The sequence below is a fragment of the Ruditapes philippinarum genome, unplaced genomic scaffold (assembly GCF_026571515.1).
Source record: "Ruditapes philippinarum isolate M1 unplaced genomic scaffold, ASM2657151v2 ctg761_1_1_1_1, whole genome shotgun sequence".
In the NCBI taxonomy this organism is placed as follows: domain Eukaryota; kingdom Metazoa; phylum Mollusca; class Bivalvia; order Venerida; family Veneridae; genus Ruditapes; species Ruditapes philippinarum.
The window spans coordinates 49,190-71,192 of NW_026865114.1; the positions used below are offsets into that span (position 1 = coordinate 49,190).

General features: G+C 30.9%; 1 protein-coding gene and 2 long non-coding RNA genes across 3 annotated transcripts; 2 read left to right on the top strand and 1 right to left on the bottom strand.

The window, feature by feature from the left end:
- The first annotated feature begins 54 nt into the window (after positions 1–54).
- Positions 55–2,158, top strand: LOC132727897 (uncharacterized). The gene is made up of 3 exons (XR_009625409.1): positions 55–234; positions 1,154–1,268; positions 2,036–2,158. It is a non-coding gene; the product is annotated as an uncharacterized LOC132727897 (long non-coding RNA).
- Positions 2,159–8,475: 6,317 nt separating this feature from the next.
- Positions 8,476–9,914, bottom strand: LOC132727888 (uncharacterized). Its single transcript, XR_009625406.1, has 3 exons — positions 9,758–9,914; positions 9,150–9,275; positions 8,476–8,591 (listed from the first exon to the last, which is right to left on the bottom strand). It is a non-coding gene; the product is annotated as an uncharacterized LOC132727888 (long non-coding RNA).
- Positions 9,915–13,728: 3,814 nt separating this feature from the next.
- Positions 13,729–21,567, top strand: LOC132727893 (sodium-dependent glucose transporter 1-like). Its single transcript, XM_060713493.1, has 4 exons — positions 13,729–14,023; positions 17,802–17,947; positions 18,890–19,029; positions 19,968–21,567. Exons 1-4 carry the CDS (start codon positions 13,805–13,807, stop codon positions 20,993–20,995), a joined length of 1,533 nt encoding a protein of 510 aa, XP_060569476.1. The 5' UTR covers positions 13,729–13,804; the 3' UTR covers positions 20,996–21,567.
- Positions 21,568–22,003: the final 436 nt, after the last annotated feature.

The window sequence follows — 22,003 nt, forward strand, 5'->3', positions numbered from 1 at the left end:
CGAACACATTTATAAATTCATCACATTGTCATAGATTACCAGCTGTGTACTTGATTATCATCTTTAATACATGGAGATATCTGTTATTTTGAACAAGCATCAAGTAACATCGTCGAGGTTTTCTGACTACACATAACAGCACTTTGGCAGAATATAAATTAAATATGGTTGGCAAATTAGTGTTTGTTTTTCTTGTGATTGGAATGCTTTCTTTGATGTCGGTACATCTTGCAGGTAAATCACTTATTTAATATAATTTCTAATTTACAATATTTCCATTTTAGGCTATATTGATCCTAGAATTGCTGTAAACTGTCAGGATTGATTAGCTGTTTAAACCACGTATGATTAGGATCGGGAGTATTAGAAGTGTTATCAGAGTTTGAATCAAAGTCAGAGGCAAGATTGAGCTTGTAAATTTCATTAAAAGAAATTATATTACCACAAGGGTTACATGTGTATATGTATTTGTTTTGTTTTCGGCTTTTGCTTACGCGTGTGAACATATTATGGTAACAACACTACATTGTAGAATTATTCGGTTCTTTTTTATTATTTTTTTATTTAGAAAATCTAGGGAAAATGATATTATTCATAAAGTCGGACAATACTACACACAAATATCTATATGCAATTCCATTCCTTTGAAGATAGTACATGCATGCTATTGTTATTTAACTAAACGTAATTGAACTCCTATTCAGTATTAAGTCTCACACAACCATTTTGCTTGATTCATTTATATCTTTTATAATATATCTTCATGTACCGACAGAATCGGTTTCATACATTTTGTTGCATCATGTGTTGTACCAGACATGTCTATACCATGCAAACTGTTGACTAAATATAGATACCATCTACAAACATATGCCAGTGCGTTTGTCTGATTAGATAACAATAGTGTAATGACGCATGTTAAAATAATTGTAAAATTGTAAAATCATAGCAAAATATTGAAATACTGTCCTCTCAATAAAAAAAACTAAACGCTTGTATCAAACTATATTCAAAAGTATTCTATTTGGCTAAAGATCCAGGGAGACTTTACTTTACATATAAAACAATACATTGAAAAGAGCATGAGTTCAACAAACGCAATGTGCATTGGTTGATTTAAATGCGAATAAAATGCTTTCTTTTTGTATTACAGAGGCGTACGCTTGCTATGACGTACACTCTGGATGTCCGGCAGGTGAAAAAGTAGCAGGATCATTCTGTGATGATAGTTGTACTGGTGATTTTATTTGTTGCGAAGATCCATAACAGTATGTTCTTACTTTGAACCTTTCATACATAAACATCCTTCAATCATTTATACAAAAAAAGGAAAAAATAAGCTTGTTAGCGATATGTTTTGAACAAAAAATCCCGGTTATCAATTTCTGTACGTGGCACTTTTTCCAGACTTTTGTACAACTGCCTTTTGTGTAAGATCATTGATCAAATGTGAACGTGTCCTTCGTTATTATATTAATGCATCGTATATATGAAAAAGTAATTTATGATGCATTTTTGTTATAATTCTCGGATACAATATAAATTTAATGGTCATATAAAACTGCAAAGGTGTCCTTGCCTGGCATTGTGCAACTAAGGTCTTCCTCAAGTAGATCTGTAAGGTCACATTTGTGTATTTAAATAGAGAAAAACAGAATCCCTAAAGAAAGTCCAACACGGCGGTGTTGAAAATGTTGTCTACTCGATTTGATTGAGGATGTTCATGGACGGTAGTGGTAATTGCATGCTACAGTCCACGCCCTCTAGCACCGACGTAAGCAGAATTCAACATTAAGCAAAAACTGATAAAATGTTGATTCCGCAGATGGGTTAGTTAGTAATGGGATCTTTCGGAAAAGCAATACATAAAAAATAAGAGAGGATCATTTTTCTTGCACATTTATTTGTTAAAATATGAATAATTTTACTCAATTTCATACACACAAATATTATTTTCGAAAATTTATCCATATTCTCATCATTAAAAATTACAATTCTATTGTATAAATCATTTGTGATATCATGTATATTTCAGGTAAGACAATGTTGCATCATTTAGAAGAAAAAAAATGGATCTTCAACAGTTAATATATTAACATGTATTTATTTGTATATGTAAATATCTAAGTAGAAAATAAATCTTTAAGAAGTGAGATAATGAGTTAAATGACTTGTTTTTGTTTTTATTTATTTAAATCTTATAGAATAAACACATAGATTTTATCAATATGAATGATTTACATTGACCCATATAAATGTCCATATCGAGCCTCCAAACTCTTCCACCGTGTAGTTTAGGCCGTTGACATCACATTACTTGCCTATGAGCAAAGTGGGTTCAATACCACTATAGATGTAAGGAAGCTGTCTAATAATAATTATGCGAAAAATTGTTGGCTCCACTTATCAATAAGTTCATTAAATAGTAAAAAAGATGTTCGCTCGGGGTTAAAGCAAAAATGCAGTTATAAAGATAAGAAGTCGTATATCAAGATTGTTTTAAGATCTTGACTGTTGATATACTTACCTTCAACAATGATTCATATCATATAACAACAATTTAAAGAATTTGTCAATTATAGAAGGTTTACCACATACCACATGCAAAACCATTCAAACATATGTTGGTAGTATTGAGAATGATACGTGACAGGCTTACAGCACCTTTGCAAGGCACATAATACTTGAATATTTCGATGAAGCATTGATATTATATAGATTAGGAAAGGAAAATATCTATCACGGTGATAGGAAGTTTACCACAACCTTTCCGAGCAACGTCAAAATATCATATTTCTGACCGAGTTTAAGACAAAAAGGTAATTGCAGGCTAATTGCATTGCAGGTAATAACTAATAAAATATCTTACTGCTAGAAATAGCAAAATTATTCCAACTTTTTAAGTATTTCATCGAATTTTTGAAGCAATTCATCATTGATATAGCACAACAGGATTCGCAATTATTACATATATCGAAGAAACAGCGTTTACAAAAGGTCGTGTCGACCTCAACATAACTCGTACTTGTCACAATAATATATGTTCAGCATAAATTGAAGTTTCACCACACAAAATGATGAGTTTCTATTGTAAATTTAAGAGAATATATGGTGCAGAAGACCCACTGACACGAATATTAAATTAAAATAGCGCATTTTTATTTCGTTACACTGATAATTACTGACATCGTTTTAATGGTAACTGTTGGATTATAGATCAACCTACAAATGAATCTTGTTTGATGAAAGACTGTTCGCTTGCTGTTTCATAAATAAAATGTAATTTTATGGAAGTCTTTCGAAAGCCGAGTCTATGTCAAAATACAAGTAAGATATGTGCAATGGTGTCAATATATTAGTAAGCCTATTTTTAAAATATTTTTTCAAACGCATAAACCACACATGGAAAGATCTTTCTTTGACCGACGTTACCGGAAAAAAACAACACAAAATGAATTGAAAAATGCGATGATTAATGAAACTTGAACATCATGTAAAATTTACAAAAGCATGTTGAAAATGTCGTGTTACTTGTTCAAACGACAATAATGTGCATAATTATATTTTAAATTTGACCAGTTTTATTGACTGAACGGACAAGAAGGCGTCTCGTATTTCGTAATCAAAGCAATATTTTTCAAAGTATGCCCGAACTATTTTAACTATCTTGACTTGATTAGTGAAGCTTTTTGCATGTAGTCAAGATTAATGAGCTTCCAATTAAAGGATACAGTCGATGGACGCTTGACATCAATGGCAGAATATTACGATAGCTCGGTCAGAAGAAAGATATTTTGAAGTTGCGCCGAAAAGTTGTCGTAAACGCCCTTATACCGTGTCTATCAAATTGTGTAAATATAGTTCAAATTAGAAAAACATCCAGTAAAACGAATTATACACAATGCTAATCAGCCAGCTCCTAGTCTTTAACAGACTTAAAAGGCATAATTATTTAAGTTTAATAAAACATAATTTCACAGTTTTACTATAATGAAAAAAAAAAAGTAAATGAAATCGGAAATTTGGAATGCCTTTTATCTGCAAGAGATGGACGACCAAGTACATGCATTGTATAAAAGAGAGTAGAGGAATCTAATTGAAAGAAATATCAATTGTTATCTTTCGCGCAAATGTTGAAGGCTCGGATTCATTTAGACAGTTCACGGACGGAACAGGAAGGTGCAAGTTATCGTCCAAAGTCCCAAGCCCCTAGCACCGGTTTGTTATGCAGAATTCAAAATTTAAACAGCGAAATTGTGAAAATTAGAATTTTGAAATATCGCAAATGTTTTTAAAAGTAAAATCATCTTTACTCGTATTTGATAATTATCAATTATAAGATATCATTCTATGAATATATATAGCAAATCAATTGGGTATGGCCATCTTTATAAATTATGTTCAAGTTTTTTCCGTTTTGTATGATTATTCATGTCTTATCAAATCTTGATAATCTTATCAATCATATCTTATATAAAGAATGACACCAACAAAGTATCAAATGCTAAATGCTGCTAAACAAATTTTATTCAGCATATTTCTGTCGTCTTTGCTGTGTTTTGTCCGGTAGATGGTCGGAATCCAGTATAACAAAATAACAACTCTTAGCAATTTAATTTTCATAATTTATTTTCATAATTGTCATTTGATACGTCATATACATATAACATTGATATATACGTTGAATATCAATAAATGTATCATCCCACAAGTTTCCAATGTCATGACTGAAATGAAATATAAAATACTGATGTATAATGATTAAGATAATGATAAATAAAATTATAACAGACGTTTCTATACAATATACAGATGCACAATGAAATTATTTACGTCCAAGACAATCGTGCTATCATACGTCCCATTGTTAAACATTAACCCATTTTGTTTATTTATCTAGCAAAAAAATAACTAATAGCAAGACTATCACATACTATACAACATAACCTGAATATTTATTACTGTTTAAACTATCAAGTCCTATCATAACTTCTTGTTTCAAAATAGTGTTATACTAATAATTGCAACAACGTTTTCACTTTCGTCTAAGAATACTAGTATTATGAATTAAACATACTATATATCTAAATTATCACATTTCTTTCTTAGAGCTTCTCGGTATCAAGGTACAATTAAATAAGTTCCTGAATAAAACCAACGGCTACCAGTGATTGTTATTATTTTTTTTAAATCATACCATTATTTTATCATAATTCTACAGCAGATTTGATCACTTGAGCACCAATTGTTACAATTTGAAGCGTCGACTGAACCTGCCCCGTTTGGACATCCGGATCCCTCACTGTAACAGAAATATGACACACCTGGAAGAAAAAATATAGTTGTATGGTATTTATAAGCAATAGGCTATTTATGTCTATCTTTGCAAATGATGTTTAAAATTTAAATGGTTTGTATGCGATGGTGTCATATATTTGCAGTCAAAAGAAATTACAAATTTTTGTTAAAATACCAAAAGTATTTCATCATAATGATTATAAAAATGTTAGATATAAAACTCGAAGCATGATTGAAACTTATTTAATTTTCTAAATATGGTTAATGTCTTAGTTAGGTTAAGTTATAAAATATGTGAAGTAGAAATCAGTAAATGTGACTTACCGGCAACTTCAATAGAAGCTAGCATAAGCATTCCAACTAAAAGTAGCACCAACATAAGTTTCCTGCTCATATTGCTGTCTTGGAGTTTCTGTCCACAAAGAAAGGCAGCTATAACAGACGATGAATAACCAACGTTTAGCTGAGATTTATTCATATAGTCTAACGTTATTTTGCTGATAAGAATATACATCTATTGTTACAGAGCGGAACATTATTTTTCTTTGTTATTAGGAATATGTGACGGCTGGAATGAGACCCTAACCGTTCATATATACAAATGTTGCTTCTTATATATATGAATATTGTTATCACATACATTTACATATTATAAGGCAGATTAAGCGTAAGAAATGGATTTTTCTTTTAAGCTGTAGAACGTGGACAATATGTTTTTTTGAAAACTGTAACAAATTGCTGTGATCATTGAAAAGCCCCGTGTTACAAGTTCAAATTGCTATGAAACTTTAAAAAATGCGTCAATACCTACCAATCATGTTACAAATGTTGTCTTGGCCATAGCCTTTGTAACGGCATGCTCAATCTTAAATTTCCTGTTACAATGGCAACGTGGGAGTCAAAACTGATTTCAAAGTGTTGCAACTTCTAAATGAACTGAGATAGGGTCAATGACTTTTCAGCGTTGGTTACACATTACTTTCAGACCGACCTGAGGCGCCAAATTTAGGCTGTGACAAGTCAAAACTCTTTTTGATCACTTTTTTGTGTTCTTTTTTTTTTTGTTGTTTTGTTTTTTTGTTTTTTGGATCATAGGAAATGTTGCGCTTCACATTTCTCACAGGATCTGACTTAATCAAAATGATTTGTTACAATACTCTAGTAAGCTTTAGTTTACATCTTCACCGGTACTCGCTTCATTGTATTACTGTACATGCTTTTTAGGTTTTTTTTTAAATACTTTTATAAAAAACGAGCAATTTGGCCTCTGATGTTTATATAAAAAACACTATATTTCCGTGACTCTTCAAAATCTATATGCCTTTCATCACTGATCACAGGCATGTGTTTATGGAGAAAGATACAAACAAATATATTAAAACAAAGGGTCCAATTCCCAATTGAAACAAAGGCTATTTTATAGTCACCATATTTTTTAAAGCGATACAATTCAAATGGATGGAACGTTGAAACATCTGGAAATTCATCAATAGAAAGCATTATAAACAATATATAGCCATTAATTAAAAATTGCGGCTTCGGACAAAAGTGTTGCTGAGTCACTGATTTCATTAAAGTTTATTTAATGATACACTGACTTTCATGTTATGTATGAAATAGTTTTCTGTATAAAACTGCTAATTGACTAATGTTAGTGTATTGTACCTTACACTGACTTTACTTTGTCCCTACTTTAAACTTATCCAGAACAGTATTAATAATTTATAAAATATGGGCATAACAAGAAAAAGGTATCCCGACAGACGTGTGCAAAATATGTATACGTGCTATATTATTATCTTTTAAATAATGTTTTGTATCAATAGCCATTGGAACTTATTGTAGTTTAACCTTTCTTTGTCCTGTATATAATTACTTAACACTTCTGTGCGTAATATTGACTCTTTTTCGGTCAATTTTATTCATGAATGTTTTACAATTCATGTGCAGTTTTCTGTGTTGTTTCACTAATATAACGAATTAATATATCAAGTTTTATCAGTCAAAATTCTTCGGGTATATACAGTGTTGGCTAATTAAGTTTCATACTTTTAACTTGGCATAGCATACCTTGCAACACGTTTCATATATTGTATAAACGCGATATGTAAATGTATGCTAGTTTTTCTTAATTATAAATACTTACATTCTTTAAATGTTTATTAAACTTAATATTTGTATATTTATTTTCCTTGGAAACACATTTATCTAAATGATGATGAAGCAAATATTTGCTTAACCATAGAGAAGGGAAATCAAATTATTTGTGTAAATGATTTTGACAAATTTATTGCTAAAAGAAAACCTATTTGGATTTTTTTCTTCAAAAGGTATAAAGAATATGTGCGACATTATAATGCTGTATTGGAAGTGTATATGTAACAATGGTATAATACATATATATTATAGGTATTACAGTAGTATATCGTAATACCGCTATAAATAGTTTATATATTAAAGCTGTATATCGTAGTATCAATACTGAGAATTTGCGTATTACAGTTGTATATCGTGATATCAATATAGATAGTTTCTGTTTTACAGTGGTATACCGTGGTATCGCATATTGCAGTGGCATATTGTTGTATCGATATAGGTAGTTTGGGTATTACAGTGGTATATCGTGTTATCGTTACAGACAGTTTACGTAACTTATATCTGCACTACAGTTAACGCACTGGTCATGTTATATTTGTATACGATTTAACTATGGCACTTTTTCAACGGAAAGGTCCCCAAACTATTATACAATAAAAAGAAATGTACTTGAAAATAATATGAATTGTTATTGTGTGCTCAAGCTGTCACTGTGAAGCTTACATAAAATCATTTTTCTGTAAAGGCACATTATGCCTCGGGACGAATAAACTTCTTTGATGAAAAAGATAAAATGAGTTTAGTAGGAACTAAAAAAATATTTTTTCAACTTGTTAGAAGCTTATCACCTGAAGAGAGCTGCACGGAGTGCGGAATTATTTGTTATTCAAGTATTTTTTTCATTGTGTTCATATTTCTTTTTTATTTGATTATTTGATTTTCTTTTGTCTTATTAAAAGTAGGAATACCGACTTCTGCTAAGTAGACGTTGTGTTACTTAGCATACTTCATAGTTCGGGCGTATTTTCTGTGTTATCAATAGATGTCGGGTCGAAGTCCAGTATAACAAAATAAGAACAATTTTAACTTTATAATTTAATTCCATAATATCTATTGGTTGTGTCATATACATATAACATTGAGCTTTATGTTGAGTACTAATAAATGTTTCATCCCAAAAGCTTTCGATGTCAGAACTGAAACAAAATAAAAAAAGCTCGATGTAAAACAATGATACAATGTATTAATTTAAACGTAGCTAAACGGGATACAGGCCACAATCAGTGTACAAACAAATTAGTATAGCTGACATACGAAAACCTTAATTATGATCAAAAGATTGTACCGTGTTTCTACATCCGGTGACACAGGCTATTAATTTTATTATCCAAATGTGTTTTAAATATATATTTCTACTTCGAAATTTCTTGTTTCGATAATAACTGCCCGTGTGCCCTGCCATATTTGGTATCTTGCTGGGACGGTGATTCTGTGTTGGGGAATACGTGCATTGAATGCCACCCTTCTTTGTTGATCTTTGTTTTCAAGCAATAAGTGGAACAACGTTTCCAAACAATTTCATTTCAGCTTATTATCAATATAAACAAGCCCTTTATTTAGTATACTAAATGTACGTCTTTACAGTTTCTCGATATCTACGTACAGTTATATACAAGTTCCTGAATAAAATGTAACTATTACCAGATATTATTGCATTTGTATTAATGCAAAAGAATCAACAACAAAGTTCATACCATCATTTTGTTAATCTTGACAGCACATAAAGTCTCTGGAGCAAGCATTGTCACAGTTTGAACCAGAGACTGAACCTGCACCACCTGGACAACCGGCTCCCTCATTGTAACAGCTATATGATGCATCTGAAAGAAAATAAGGTGTTGTTTTTTTTGGGTATAGATAAGTAATAGGCTTTATGAATGAGTTTGTAAATGATTTAAACACGGTTTATAATTATGTGTGGTTGTGATATTTTTGTGGTAAAATAAAACAACCCGCCGCTTTTTTATAAATCGTGTTTAAAGATAATGATAAAGCAGATTTTGTCTAAATTGCACTGAATTGCTTTTAAACGGTAAGTTACTTGAATTTTTTACCAATCCATTAAAATACTAGCTAACATTACACCTTTCAAATGCAAGATAATCACCTTTTATAAATATTATCGAGATACATGTATTATACAACAAGTATACTGTTAGAATTTATCTATAATGCATCTAAACACATATATACAAAACCAGATGTGAAAATGGAAACAAATCTAATGTTCTAAATACTATGAATAGTTCATCTCTTACAAGTTATGAAGATCGTGAAGAATATATCAGTAAATGTGACTTACCGGCAACTTCAATAGAAGCTAGCATAAGCATTCCAACCAAAAGTAGCACCAACATAAGTTTCCCGTTCATATTGCTGTCTTGGAGGTTCTGTCCACAAAAAAGTAGCTTTAACAGACGATGAATAACCAACGCTTGGCTGTCAGTATTTATAAGGCAAACTCTATCTTGTGTGGATTTTTAAAAGGATAAGAATATACTTCTATTGTTAAAAAGCTGTATATTATTTTCCGTTCAAAGGCATTTTATGCGACGGCTTGAATGAGGCCCTAACCGTTCAGATATATATGGGTGGTTTGTTAAATATTACTAATATTCTTTTAGCAAATTTAGCCTAAGCATTGGAACAAAGTTTATTTTTTCTGTAGAAAAGCACTTAGAGCTTCGTACATATAAAACGCTAATAACAGGAGGAAAATAGAGCAGAATGTGAAATGATTTGTTATAAATATATCACAATGTAAACAAAATTGTATTTTGACTGCTACACAAAGTACCAAAATTACTTTAACAGAGCATGGTTCAGCTATATGATCAGTGAGTTTATTTTGAAAACTGTAACTGGACACAAACAATACGTAGGTTTTGAAAATTAAAAATATTTGGATTTTATGACCTAACATGTCATAAAATATGAAGAAAAATGAGGAGAAAGATCAACAAAGGGTGTCGTTCATCAAAGAAACACTCTTATATAACATTGCCACACCTCCATGGTAGCCAGCAGGTATTAAACCTTAAAACGGAAAGAATAAGGGGTGAGAAAAAAGGGAACGAGCGCTCTGTTTGTAACAACCCTATATAATATATATTTATCCCCTGTCTGTCTGTTCGAAAAAGTGATAGGTCTATAATAATATATATGATTATATCGTATCCTGTTTTAATTTTTGAATATCAAATTCTCTTCTTACCGATGCTAGGAGTGTGAATAATGTTAATCCTTTTATACCGTTGTCATACACGTTAAATAAAACAAACATTTGTAATATTTAAATGTTTGTGTGTTGGGCCCTCCCCACTCTTAATCACTGTGGTTTTGTTTTATTTGTAAATGGGTCATAGAAAATGTTGCACTTCTGATTGTCACACATGATTTGGCTAGATCAAAATAAGCTTCCGTTTTAAGTACATATTCACCAGTACCCGCTTCATTACATTTTATTATATTTCAACAACAACAACAACAACAAAAAAGAACATTTATTAAACGCACCATATCGAACCTCTGATGGTTATAAAACCACAATTTCTGTGACTCTTCAAAAATATATATGCTTTTCACAACTAGATCACAAGCTAGAGCTTACGGGAAAAGATACAGACAGATAAAGCTTAACAAAAGTTATGTCTCACTTGAAACAAATGCTATTTTGTAGGAACCATATCTTAATAAAACGATACAATTCAAATGGATGGAACGCGGAACAGCTTGAACATCATCTTTAGAAATCGTTATAAAACAATATAAAACGATTCGTTTAGAACTGATGCTTCGAACAATGGTGTGGCTGAGTCACAGATTTCATCAAAGTTTACTGACTGCCACACTGACCTAACCACGTATGTATGTATACATGCGTTTTCTGTACAATAATGTTAACTGACTAAAGTTGTAAGATATTCACAATAGTGTATTGTTCCTCACACTGTCCTTACTTTGTCGTTACTTAACCATATCCAGATCAGTATTACACTTTCTTTATGAATTTTGGCATAAAAAGAATACGGTATCCCAATATACGTGTGTAAAATATGCGTGTTAACAGTATATATGTAATATTATAATTCAATGATGGAATGTTTTGGTATCAATAACCATTGAAACTTATTGTTATTATAAAACATATTCTACATTTTTTGTCATGCATGCATTAGTATTTGCTTGCTGTGTTTAACACCGCTGAAGTTATTGTTGAGTCTTCTATGTCAATATTATTAATAAATGTTCTACAAATCATGTGTAGCAGTTATTCTGGTTTTCACTAAGATTATGAATTAATATATTATGCTTTATCTGTCAAAATACTTCGGCTATATACATGTACAGTGTTGGCTTATTAAGTTTCATACTATTAACTTGGCATAGTATATCTTGTGATACATTTCATATTCACATATCAACGCTAGATTTAAAGACATGCGGGTTTTTTTATAATTATAAATACTTGCGTTCTATGATTAAACTTTAGATTTGTTTATTTTTTCTCAGTGGGAACATATTTATCTAAATGATGATGAAGCGAATAGTTGCGTAACTACGGAGTGTAGATATATACACTTATGTCTGTAAATTCATAATGTTATAAAACTGTATTGTTAAATGATATTGTATTGGAAAAATACATTTTTTTCCAAAAGGTATGATTCTAGATTATATGCAACAGTATATTGTTGTATTGAAAGTGTACGTGTAATAATGGTATTTAGATAGTTTACGAATTACAGTGGTATATAGTAGTATTAATATAGTTTTCGTATTACAGTCGTGGTATATCGTGATATCGATATAGATTGTTTTCGTATTAAAGTGGTATATCGTGTTATCGATATGGATAGTTTATACGTGATATCAATATAGTTTACGTTTTACAGCGGTATATCGTGATATCGATATAAATAGTTTATGTCGTGGTTTCGATATAGATAGTTTACGTATTACAGTGGTATATCGTGGTTTCGCTATAGATAGTTTACGTATTACAGTGGTATATCGTGGTTTCGCTATAGATAGTTTACGTATTACAGTGGTATATCGTGGTTTCGCTATAGATAGTTTACGTATTACAGTGGTATATCGTGGAATCGATAAAGATAGTTTATACGTGATATCGATATAGATAGTTTATGTATTGCAGTGGTATATCGTGGTATCGAAAGAGATAGTTTACGTATTACGGTGGTATATCGTGATATCGATATTCATTTAAGTTCACTTAGGCCGAACCAGGTTATATTTTCAGCTATAAGAAACATTTTTTTCCGAATTCCGCCCATTATAAAAATGTATGGATATAGAGAACTTGGTTAAAAGGATAATTGTCTATAAGAAACTCTTTATAATTCAATGATAGAAAAAAAGTACACAAAAGACATGGTACTGTTACTTAAAACACTAAAATATGAACTTCCAGTAAATAGATGGCGTATTTTTCTAGGCGCGTTTTAATGATGACGAAAATTCTTATACATCTTAAGATAAAAACATTGTAAAAGATTTGTCTGTGTTAAAGTAGAGTATATATTATTTGTTTAAGCCCAGGGAATTTAAGTGTAATGAATTTAATGAAGTTACGACTTGTTCGGTATTATTTTTGTGTTGCTAATCTCTTTATTAAGTAAGCAATTTTCCCTTTATTCAGTTAGCATTTCTTGCAATGGTTGTTTGAATTAATATTAACTACTGTTTAATTGACAGTAAACTTTTTATGCCAGAAAAGATATGGTTTTATCTTTTTCAACAAATTACACGACTTGAAATGATAACCCACTTCTGCAAGATGTGCAGAATTCCTCTAGAGTCATGCTAATTTTCATAAAAATTTTGAAAATGTAATTAGAAGTAAAATGTTGTGAATTGAACAAAGAAAGTATTACACATGGCAAGCAGCACTTACAGTCCACGCAAATTACCAAAAAATAGAGGTCACAATATACAATAATAGCCCTTACAGCGTTAGTTAGTAATGTTGTAGAAATATTGCCATAAATACAGCAAAAGCAGTCCTGTCATGCACTTAACATGTAAATGATTACTTGAATCTCGAATATTTTTACTTTCTTAAAAGCTTAGGTCATTTTTCACTAGTTTGATTTTCTTTAAACATTTTTGCTCAGCTGAAGGCTGGCAGCTTTAAATATATTCTACAAACATTCCTTAGGTACGAATCAACACAAACATGTTATCCAAAACCAAAAGTCATATGCACGAAACTCTTTATCGTAATAGATCAGATAATGGAACTATCTTCATAACGGTTCATTTTAAAGGGGTGATTATTTGCCCACCTTAAATGCTCAAAGGTTTAGTCTAAACATATATCCGGGAGATGGATTACAGTGAAAAAGATACTAGTAAAAGTGTCGTTGGGATAAAGTTTATAATGAATAACTTTGACAATCCAGACCGTGGGACAAATGAAAATCCGGTAATTAAAGATGATAGTGAAACAGAGAGTACTACGTTTCTTGGTAAATTGAGATACAATGGAGAATACAGAATTCGTTTCTTACATACATGTTTTGTTGTCTGGATGTTCATCACATTGGTAATTATTTTTACAGTTTACTTGTTATCATCAATTTTGAACACTTAAGAAAACTCAATTATATATTATTATATTAGCCATTACAATGAAAATTAAAGGCGAGCGGTGGTCTAGTGGTTAAGGTGTCTGCCTCTAAACCCAGAGAGCATGGATTTGAGCCCTAATCGGATCACGACCATGTTACATATGACACAAGTAGTGGATGGTTCAAAGAAGCGGCTCGACAGTGATTAATATAGATAGAAGGACATTGTTTCGCAATCGAGCTTACAAAATTATGTTTAAACCAACAAAAATATCAACAACGTTCAAACGGTACAATGTTATGTTAGCATCATGTTTATGGTAATAAACAACCAATCATAGTTCGGCCCGTGGAGTCTTTAGATTAGTTAGATAAGCAAAACTTAAGTCAAGAGAGATATGTTACATGTATTCTGTTGCAGAAATGCCAGAATCCAAAGTTTCTTTAATTTTAAGATAGACTTAGAGTTAGTATTTCTTTAAGGAGGTCAAGCATCCTTGCATTTCCTGAGCTCCACTGCGGTCCTAGAGCTTAAAATTATAAAATTTGGAAATCATAATTATATAGATCAACTTTTTCACTTTTAACGAAAAATTCGAAAACGATATTAGAGAAATATACCCAGATAATCGATAATTTAATATGTGATTATTGGCCCAATGTAAGATATAATGTAAGATATTATAAGCATTTGAAACGCGTTTCTTGCACAATAAAAAGATTATTAGTTTTCTGTAAACTCGGAATGAGAGGATGATCCGAAGAAAAAATGAGTACGAACAAACACAGCGATTAAACTTGCATTATACACTTGAGGATTATATAGCTTCTTATCTGTTAGTAATAATTTTTCATAAATGATATGTATAATTGTATGTTGACTCAATCTGATGATATTTTCAGTCTAGATGAAATACAGATGTTTATGTTATTATTTGCTGACGACACTGTTTTATTTTCATATACTGTTGAAGGTCTACAAAATTTGTTAAATAACATGAACATGTATTGTAAAGCATGGAATATTACTGTTAATACTGATAAAACTGTAGTCATGGTTTGTAAATCTGGAAACAGAACTCAAGATTATGATATATTCTATGATAGTGAAAAACTAGAAGTTGTGAGAACTTTTACATACTTAGGTGTGACGCTTTCTTCTAATGGTCGTTTTTATCAAGCACAAAAATCGCTTGCTAATCAAGCTTTAAAAGCTTTGTTTTCTTTAAATGCATTATTTGATAAAGTTAATTTTGAGATACCAGATAAATTAAAATTATTTGATACCATGATATTACCTATATTAAATTATGGATCAGAAATATGGGGGCTACATAAAGCCCCTGACATTGAAAGAGTACATTTGAAATTTTTGAAACAGTTGTTAGGTGTAAGGCAACAAACTGTAAATACAACAGTGTATGGAGAATTAGGAAGATTTCCATTAATTGTATATAGAAAGATAAGGATATTGAAATTTTGGTACAGAATTCTTAAGAATAACGACAAACTTATTTATAGAATTTATAGTATGAGAAATAATAATGATGTTTTATTAAACAAGTGGTCCAGTGATGTACGAGATTTGTTGAATGAGTTAGGTTTTCCGTTTTTATGGAATAATCAAAATATTACAAATGATCAACTAAATATTTGTATAGCACGAATAAAAGATCAATACTTACAACAATGACAAAGTGAAATCAACAGTTTACCTAAATTAGAAACTTATTGCATATTTAAAAATGAACATGTTGCGGAAAATATTTGTTGTGTGTTAGTAATTTAAATTATCGTACTACTTTATGTCGATTTAGATGTTCTGCTCACAAATTACTGATAGAGGAAGGTAGACACAGGAATATTCCGAGATCTGAACGAATCTGTTTACGTTGTAACATGAATGTTGTTGAAAATGAGTATCATTTTCTATTAGTGTGTCCCTTTTATAGAGAAATAAGATATCGTTGCCTTCCTAATTATTACTGTTCTTGGCCTAGTATCCAGAAATTTAGAAATATTATGACATCTTGCCAAAAAAGTATTATAAATAAACTGGCAAAGTATTTATACCTAGCTACATGTAAACGAGATACGTATAATCAATAAATCTGACTGTTTAAATACATATTGAATAATTACTATTTCTTTACACTTTTCTCAAAAATATTTTTTTGTGGGTGTGTGTGTGTTTGTTTGGGTTATTCTCATTGTTACCAAATGTATTTTATTTTTGTTATTTGTTTGTTTGTTTGTTTGTTTTCTTGTCATATTACATGCACATTATATCATATGTATGGCAATGAACATATTGTATGTTTATGCTGAATAAACTCTTGAACTTGAATACAGCATGGTGATACAAATTGTTTATTTAGTAAATATTTTCCATATATAATATGCAAAGCATGTCCTGGTTAGTGAACTTTTATACATCTCTTGATACATCTCTTCTACAAATTTTTCAACAATTACTTTTTTCTAAATTTTCTTTCGCTCGATTAAATGCTTTCAAGAGCATTTTTATAGGAACATACCGATATTTTAGATTAAAGTTGCAAGAGAAAGTCTTTAAAAGTAAACTAATATCCGAAGTACAGATGAATACGAGACATATTTTGATACATTAGCTTAAGACATTTTGTTCGATAGGGTTTCGTAAGCAACATGATTTCAGTAAGGTGTTGCTCATACTTTTTAGATGGCATATCGGTGTTTGTGGTACTGTGAGAGGAAAAACGTACAAAATTCTACAACATTACTAAAGTTGTGTTAACTACACGGAATGTTTCTAACAAACTGTATTAATTTTTTCTTTATGAATGATTTACTTGTAGTTTAAAGTAACTCCAACGAAGGTTTTTTTCCGCATGATTGGACTACAAATAAATAATTTCTTTGCGATGTTTATACCTACATGTATCGATATGAGTCTTTCCTTGTAACTTGTTTGCAAACTTTCATATCAATTGCTCACTTCTTCGTTTCTCCATATTGACCATTTCTATAGTGTTAATATATTAATGATCTAAAATAAAATAATTTTTATGATTTTAAAGATTCAGTAAATCAATTTTTATGGTTATATATCATGTATATCATGAATATAATGCTCAAATGAAGGTTAATCAATATAGTGAGTTCCCAAATGCATTATTTGTAAATATAATACCGAATTTACATTTCATATTATTAAAAGGAGGTAATTAAAAATTTATTTCCTATAAAGTCTCAGTCAAATTTGTCAATAAGAAATAAATGCATATATTTATTTTTTTGATTACATATAATGTGGACAAATATTAACAGTACATAGTGTTCGATGTTTGACAATTGATTTAGAAGCATTATTATACATATATAAAATTTCACTTAAGTGTGGTAACAACCTTAATTACAACATGCAGGATCTTTGAATCAAATAGCTGTCACGAAATATGAATTTCTATTTTATTTCTGAATATATTTATGAACTATCTTTAGCATACTTTTCAGTTTTAAGTACTCGAGTAGAACCATTTTAAGATTTTCGAATTCTATGTTTTTAGGTTTTTGTACTTCATTGGAACCCCGTTTATAATTTGTACCCCATTGGAGCCTCTTTGATAATTTGTACCTCATTGGAGCCACTTTGATAAGTTGTATCTCATTGGAGCCCCTTTTATAATTGTTTTGAGTACGCATAGAATTATATAAACTATTCTCAAATAGTTTTGTGTTAACTAATCGATGGCGATTATAATTTTCAACCAGGGATGGAACGTATCGGTGGTTGGAGGAACTTTTCCAGATCTTCGTCTGATTATACAGAAAGATTTGGAGACTGCATCTTGGATATTCACTCTTGGGTCTCTCGGTTATTTGTTAGGTGCTTTCATTGGTGGACTCTTGTTTGACAGGTATATATTAAAACTCACTTACTTAATTGACGGTTTATTTGGAGGTCCATTTGTTTTGCGGGTATATGAACCTTACAAATGTTTGAGATCTATTACGAAACAAATAAAAAGAAAAAAATCCACCACTGTAAGTAAAAATGTTCCTCTTTTGATAACAATATATTACTATACATAATTATTACATTGCCAGCATTTTCTTCAAAAAAAAAAAAAAAAAAAAAAAAAAAAAAAAAAAAAGGAAAAACGAAAATAAGTACTTAAATATTTATATAATTTCGTGTGTGTAAAATAGTAAACAATTAGTGTATAAAATTATAAAAATTCTTCATAATCTTCATTAGCAAGTATGTGCTTTGGAGTGTACAATTCCATATATCTTCCACTGAAATGTACTGAAAAACGTTCTGCATACACTTAATAAGTACCATGAACAATTATACATATACTGTAATAAAACTTATTTAATACACTCATATACTTATTGGTTGGTTTGTTTTACTTTAAGTGAATTGTTCTATAAAGAAAGGTCTGTAATAAGATAAATAGTTTCAACGAAAAACATTTGCATGGATTTTGTTGGTAAGCGTGAGATATATGGTCCGATACATGATTATTATGAATGTTCATACCAAATCACTAAGAGCTTTGTCTACAACTATTTTTGAACAATTTTTAATGAGAATATTCAAATCATATTTTTTTTATGTGTCTTTTCGATATTTAAAATTTTTGAAAATGTGCCCATTGTAGACCAATCCACTTTAAGGTTCATTTACAGGTACTGTGGACTAGCAATGTACCGTTCATTGACAAGTACTTAGAAAAGTTACAAATATTCTTCATAAGTCCTGTGAACAATTGAAAATTCACTACCTGAAGTCGAACACGTTATTGATAAATTCTGTCAGCAGTATGTAACTATATTTTTCTTTTCTCTTCTAGAATGAACCGTTTACTGCTTCTTATAATCGTTACGATATTGAACGCCTTGGCTATCGCAGCATTTCCATGGTGCAGCACCTTTCCTACCATGCTAGCGATAAATTTCTTTTCTGGCTTATTTAATGGTGGAATGGATGTTGGTATGTGTTACTTTAAATACATTTTGGGCGTAGATTTGACCAAGGTACGAGGGGTGATTAAAAACCTGCAGACTTTTGATATCAACGTTATGTAGTTCAACGTAAATTTAATCCACCTATGTCTAAGCAACAGCAATATTCTGCGTTATTTTGGATCATTCCTCGTATGTTGCTAAAAGAAAATCTTGTTTAACTTGTATTGTGTCATTGTCTTGCATTCCCTTTTGCTAACGGTTTAATAGTAAAATCGGTTTCTTTTCTATCTATTTGTTGTTCAAAACTTAATTAAAACATTTTTGAATAACGTACAGTAAGAAATTGGCTTTGTAATTTGTGGTTTTCTTTGAATTGTCATGAAAGGACGAAACACGTCCTGCTTAATATCATAGGAAAACAACTTTTCATTTATCATAGACAGGAAATTTAATCTAATATTGGTTCGTGTGCAAATGTTAATTCAAATGTTTAAAAGCAATAGGTGATCACATGCTATTTGTTAAAGTTAACATCTGATAACCGTTATTGGCAAACATTCATGATTAAAATGTATTTGCTAAGTTTAAGTAAACTATTTCAAAATTTGAATTATTAACATATAACATGCGCCAAACAAATATTTGCTGATTCCAATGGTGCAGATTTTGTTAATGAAACTATTGTGGCTTGCAGAAATTGTGACATAATATAATCGTATATATTTATCAAAAATCTTCCAACATTGAACATTTTTGGCAAGCATAATGGGCCAGAATGGTAAATTATGTAACACCGGAATAATTGCCTAAACATGGTATACATTGATTTTTCTTATATTAAATAATGACACGAAAGAATAGCAAAATACACCATTAAATGATGTGCACGATTTTAAATGGTGACAAATTGTTACCGAAAACAATTGCCACGTGATCACGCAAAAATATAATTGATTTTTGCAGGGGGAAATTCCCATGTTGCATCTATTTGGGGACGGAATTCAGCACCTTTTATGCAAACCATTCACTTTGGCTTTAGCTTCGGTGGAATCATCAGTCCATTGTCAGCAGAACCATTTTTGGCGCCAAAATCTTGTCCCAGTGAATTAGTTGAAAACATTACTGTTACGGCATTTACAACAACAGAACTTCCGGTTGTAAATGTTACAACAGGAAGTGAAGAATGTGAAGAAGTATATGGTGAAACACATATCCATTATGCATATCTTATTGCAGGTATTGTATCGCTTACTGCGACAATCCCTTTTCTTTGCCTTTTCTTGCTTTCTCAGAAGTATGCAACATACGTCGATTCACCTTTAGCTTCATCCGACATTAAAAATGAAAATACGATTGATGACCTTCCAAAGTTGTCTTTGAAGAAAAAGATAACATTTGTCACACTTCTGATGCTACTTATCAGCATATATGCTTGTACAGAAGCAAGATTTTCGGGACTTTTAACGACATTTTTGACTGAATACTTGGATTGGTCTACGGCTGAAGGTCTGCACGTGACGTCGTTATTCTGGGGAACATTTGCGGCTGGCAGATTTCTTGGTATTCTTGTAACACGTTTCGTTAAAACACCTACAATGATAGGTATATACGTGGGTGCGCTTACTTTATCCTTTGTAGGCATGTTTCTTGCAGCAAGGTACAATATCGAGGAACTCGTCTGGGCATGCGCGGCGTTAGCTGGGATGAGCATGTCTGTGATTTTTCCCGCCATTTTCACGTGGACAGGCGAAAGTATTCTTAATGTGACAGGAACAATTTCTGCTGTATATCTCGTGGGAGTGTCACTTTTTAATATGCTTTTCCCTTTATTATACGGTCATCTGATGGACAATTATACACAAATGTATTTTGTTGATTTGCTGATTGCTCAATGTGTTATCACCATTTGTATTTACATATCCATTCGCGTACTGCTTAAAGTTTATGTTAAAAACCATGACCTGAAAGGAAACACTAACGTGGTTTCTTGAACAGGATTTCTGTAACACAGTAAAGCCAATGTCTGTAGTTAAATCACTGTCTTCTTTGTTCAAACTTGTGTACGGATAAATTTCCTCAAAATTACACAAGCAAACATTTTTTAAGAAAAAGCTTGATAATCCTGACGGACATGTTAAGCGTCTTTTCTTTTTTAACTATTCAAAGATACCTGTAGTTGTGCTTTTACAAATTATTTTATGTAATATACTAAATGGCTTCAAAAACGCACACCTGTATAGCATGTGTTTATACTGGAAAATGAGTTACGGAGGATGCATTCATATCTAAAACATATATCTACTTACCATTAACTGTTTCTCAATTTAAAATTTTATTTTAAATGTTAGATTGCTTAAGCCGAATCTAGTGACGTAAATCATGCATTAACATACTTTATTATTTTTTGTCGCTTTGAGTGTTAAAGAGTGATTCCTGTCTTCTCTGGTTTTTAGTACTGAAATTATTAAAAGTGTATGAAGACATCAGCCAAAGAACACCAGTAGTAAAGCTCGAATAATTATATTTCGGCGCCCTTAGCACGATAAAAATGTATGTCATGTTTGACACCACTGTCCTGCCAAAAAATATCAGTTGTTAAGTTTAGTGCCCTTAGTGCGGTTCATACTTGTTCCTGATGATATCCGAAACGTGTTCTCTGTATGTTGCCGATAGTTTTCACATCTTGACATCTGTTAAAGAATAAACACAGTTCATTACATTAATAAAATAAAAATAATTGACGCATGAATTTCAGTGGATGATTTCTGTAAAATATTTTGGCAAATGTGTATCTTTTTTGGCAATTTATAGAAGACGGCAAGGACTCAGTGTTGGAAATAGTCATTGAAAGTTTATATTTTGAATTGGCAATAATATTGTCAGAAATGTGATCATTTATGGAAAAAACATGTTAAAGCATCTCCCTGGCAATAATTTTACATTCTATATGGAAGTATATCTTGCCGAAAGTGTAACTTTTTGGAGCGAAGTGTCTGTCA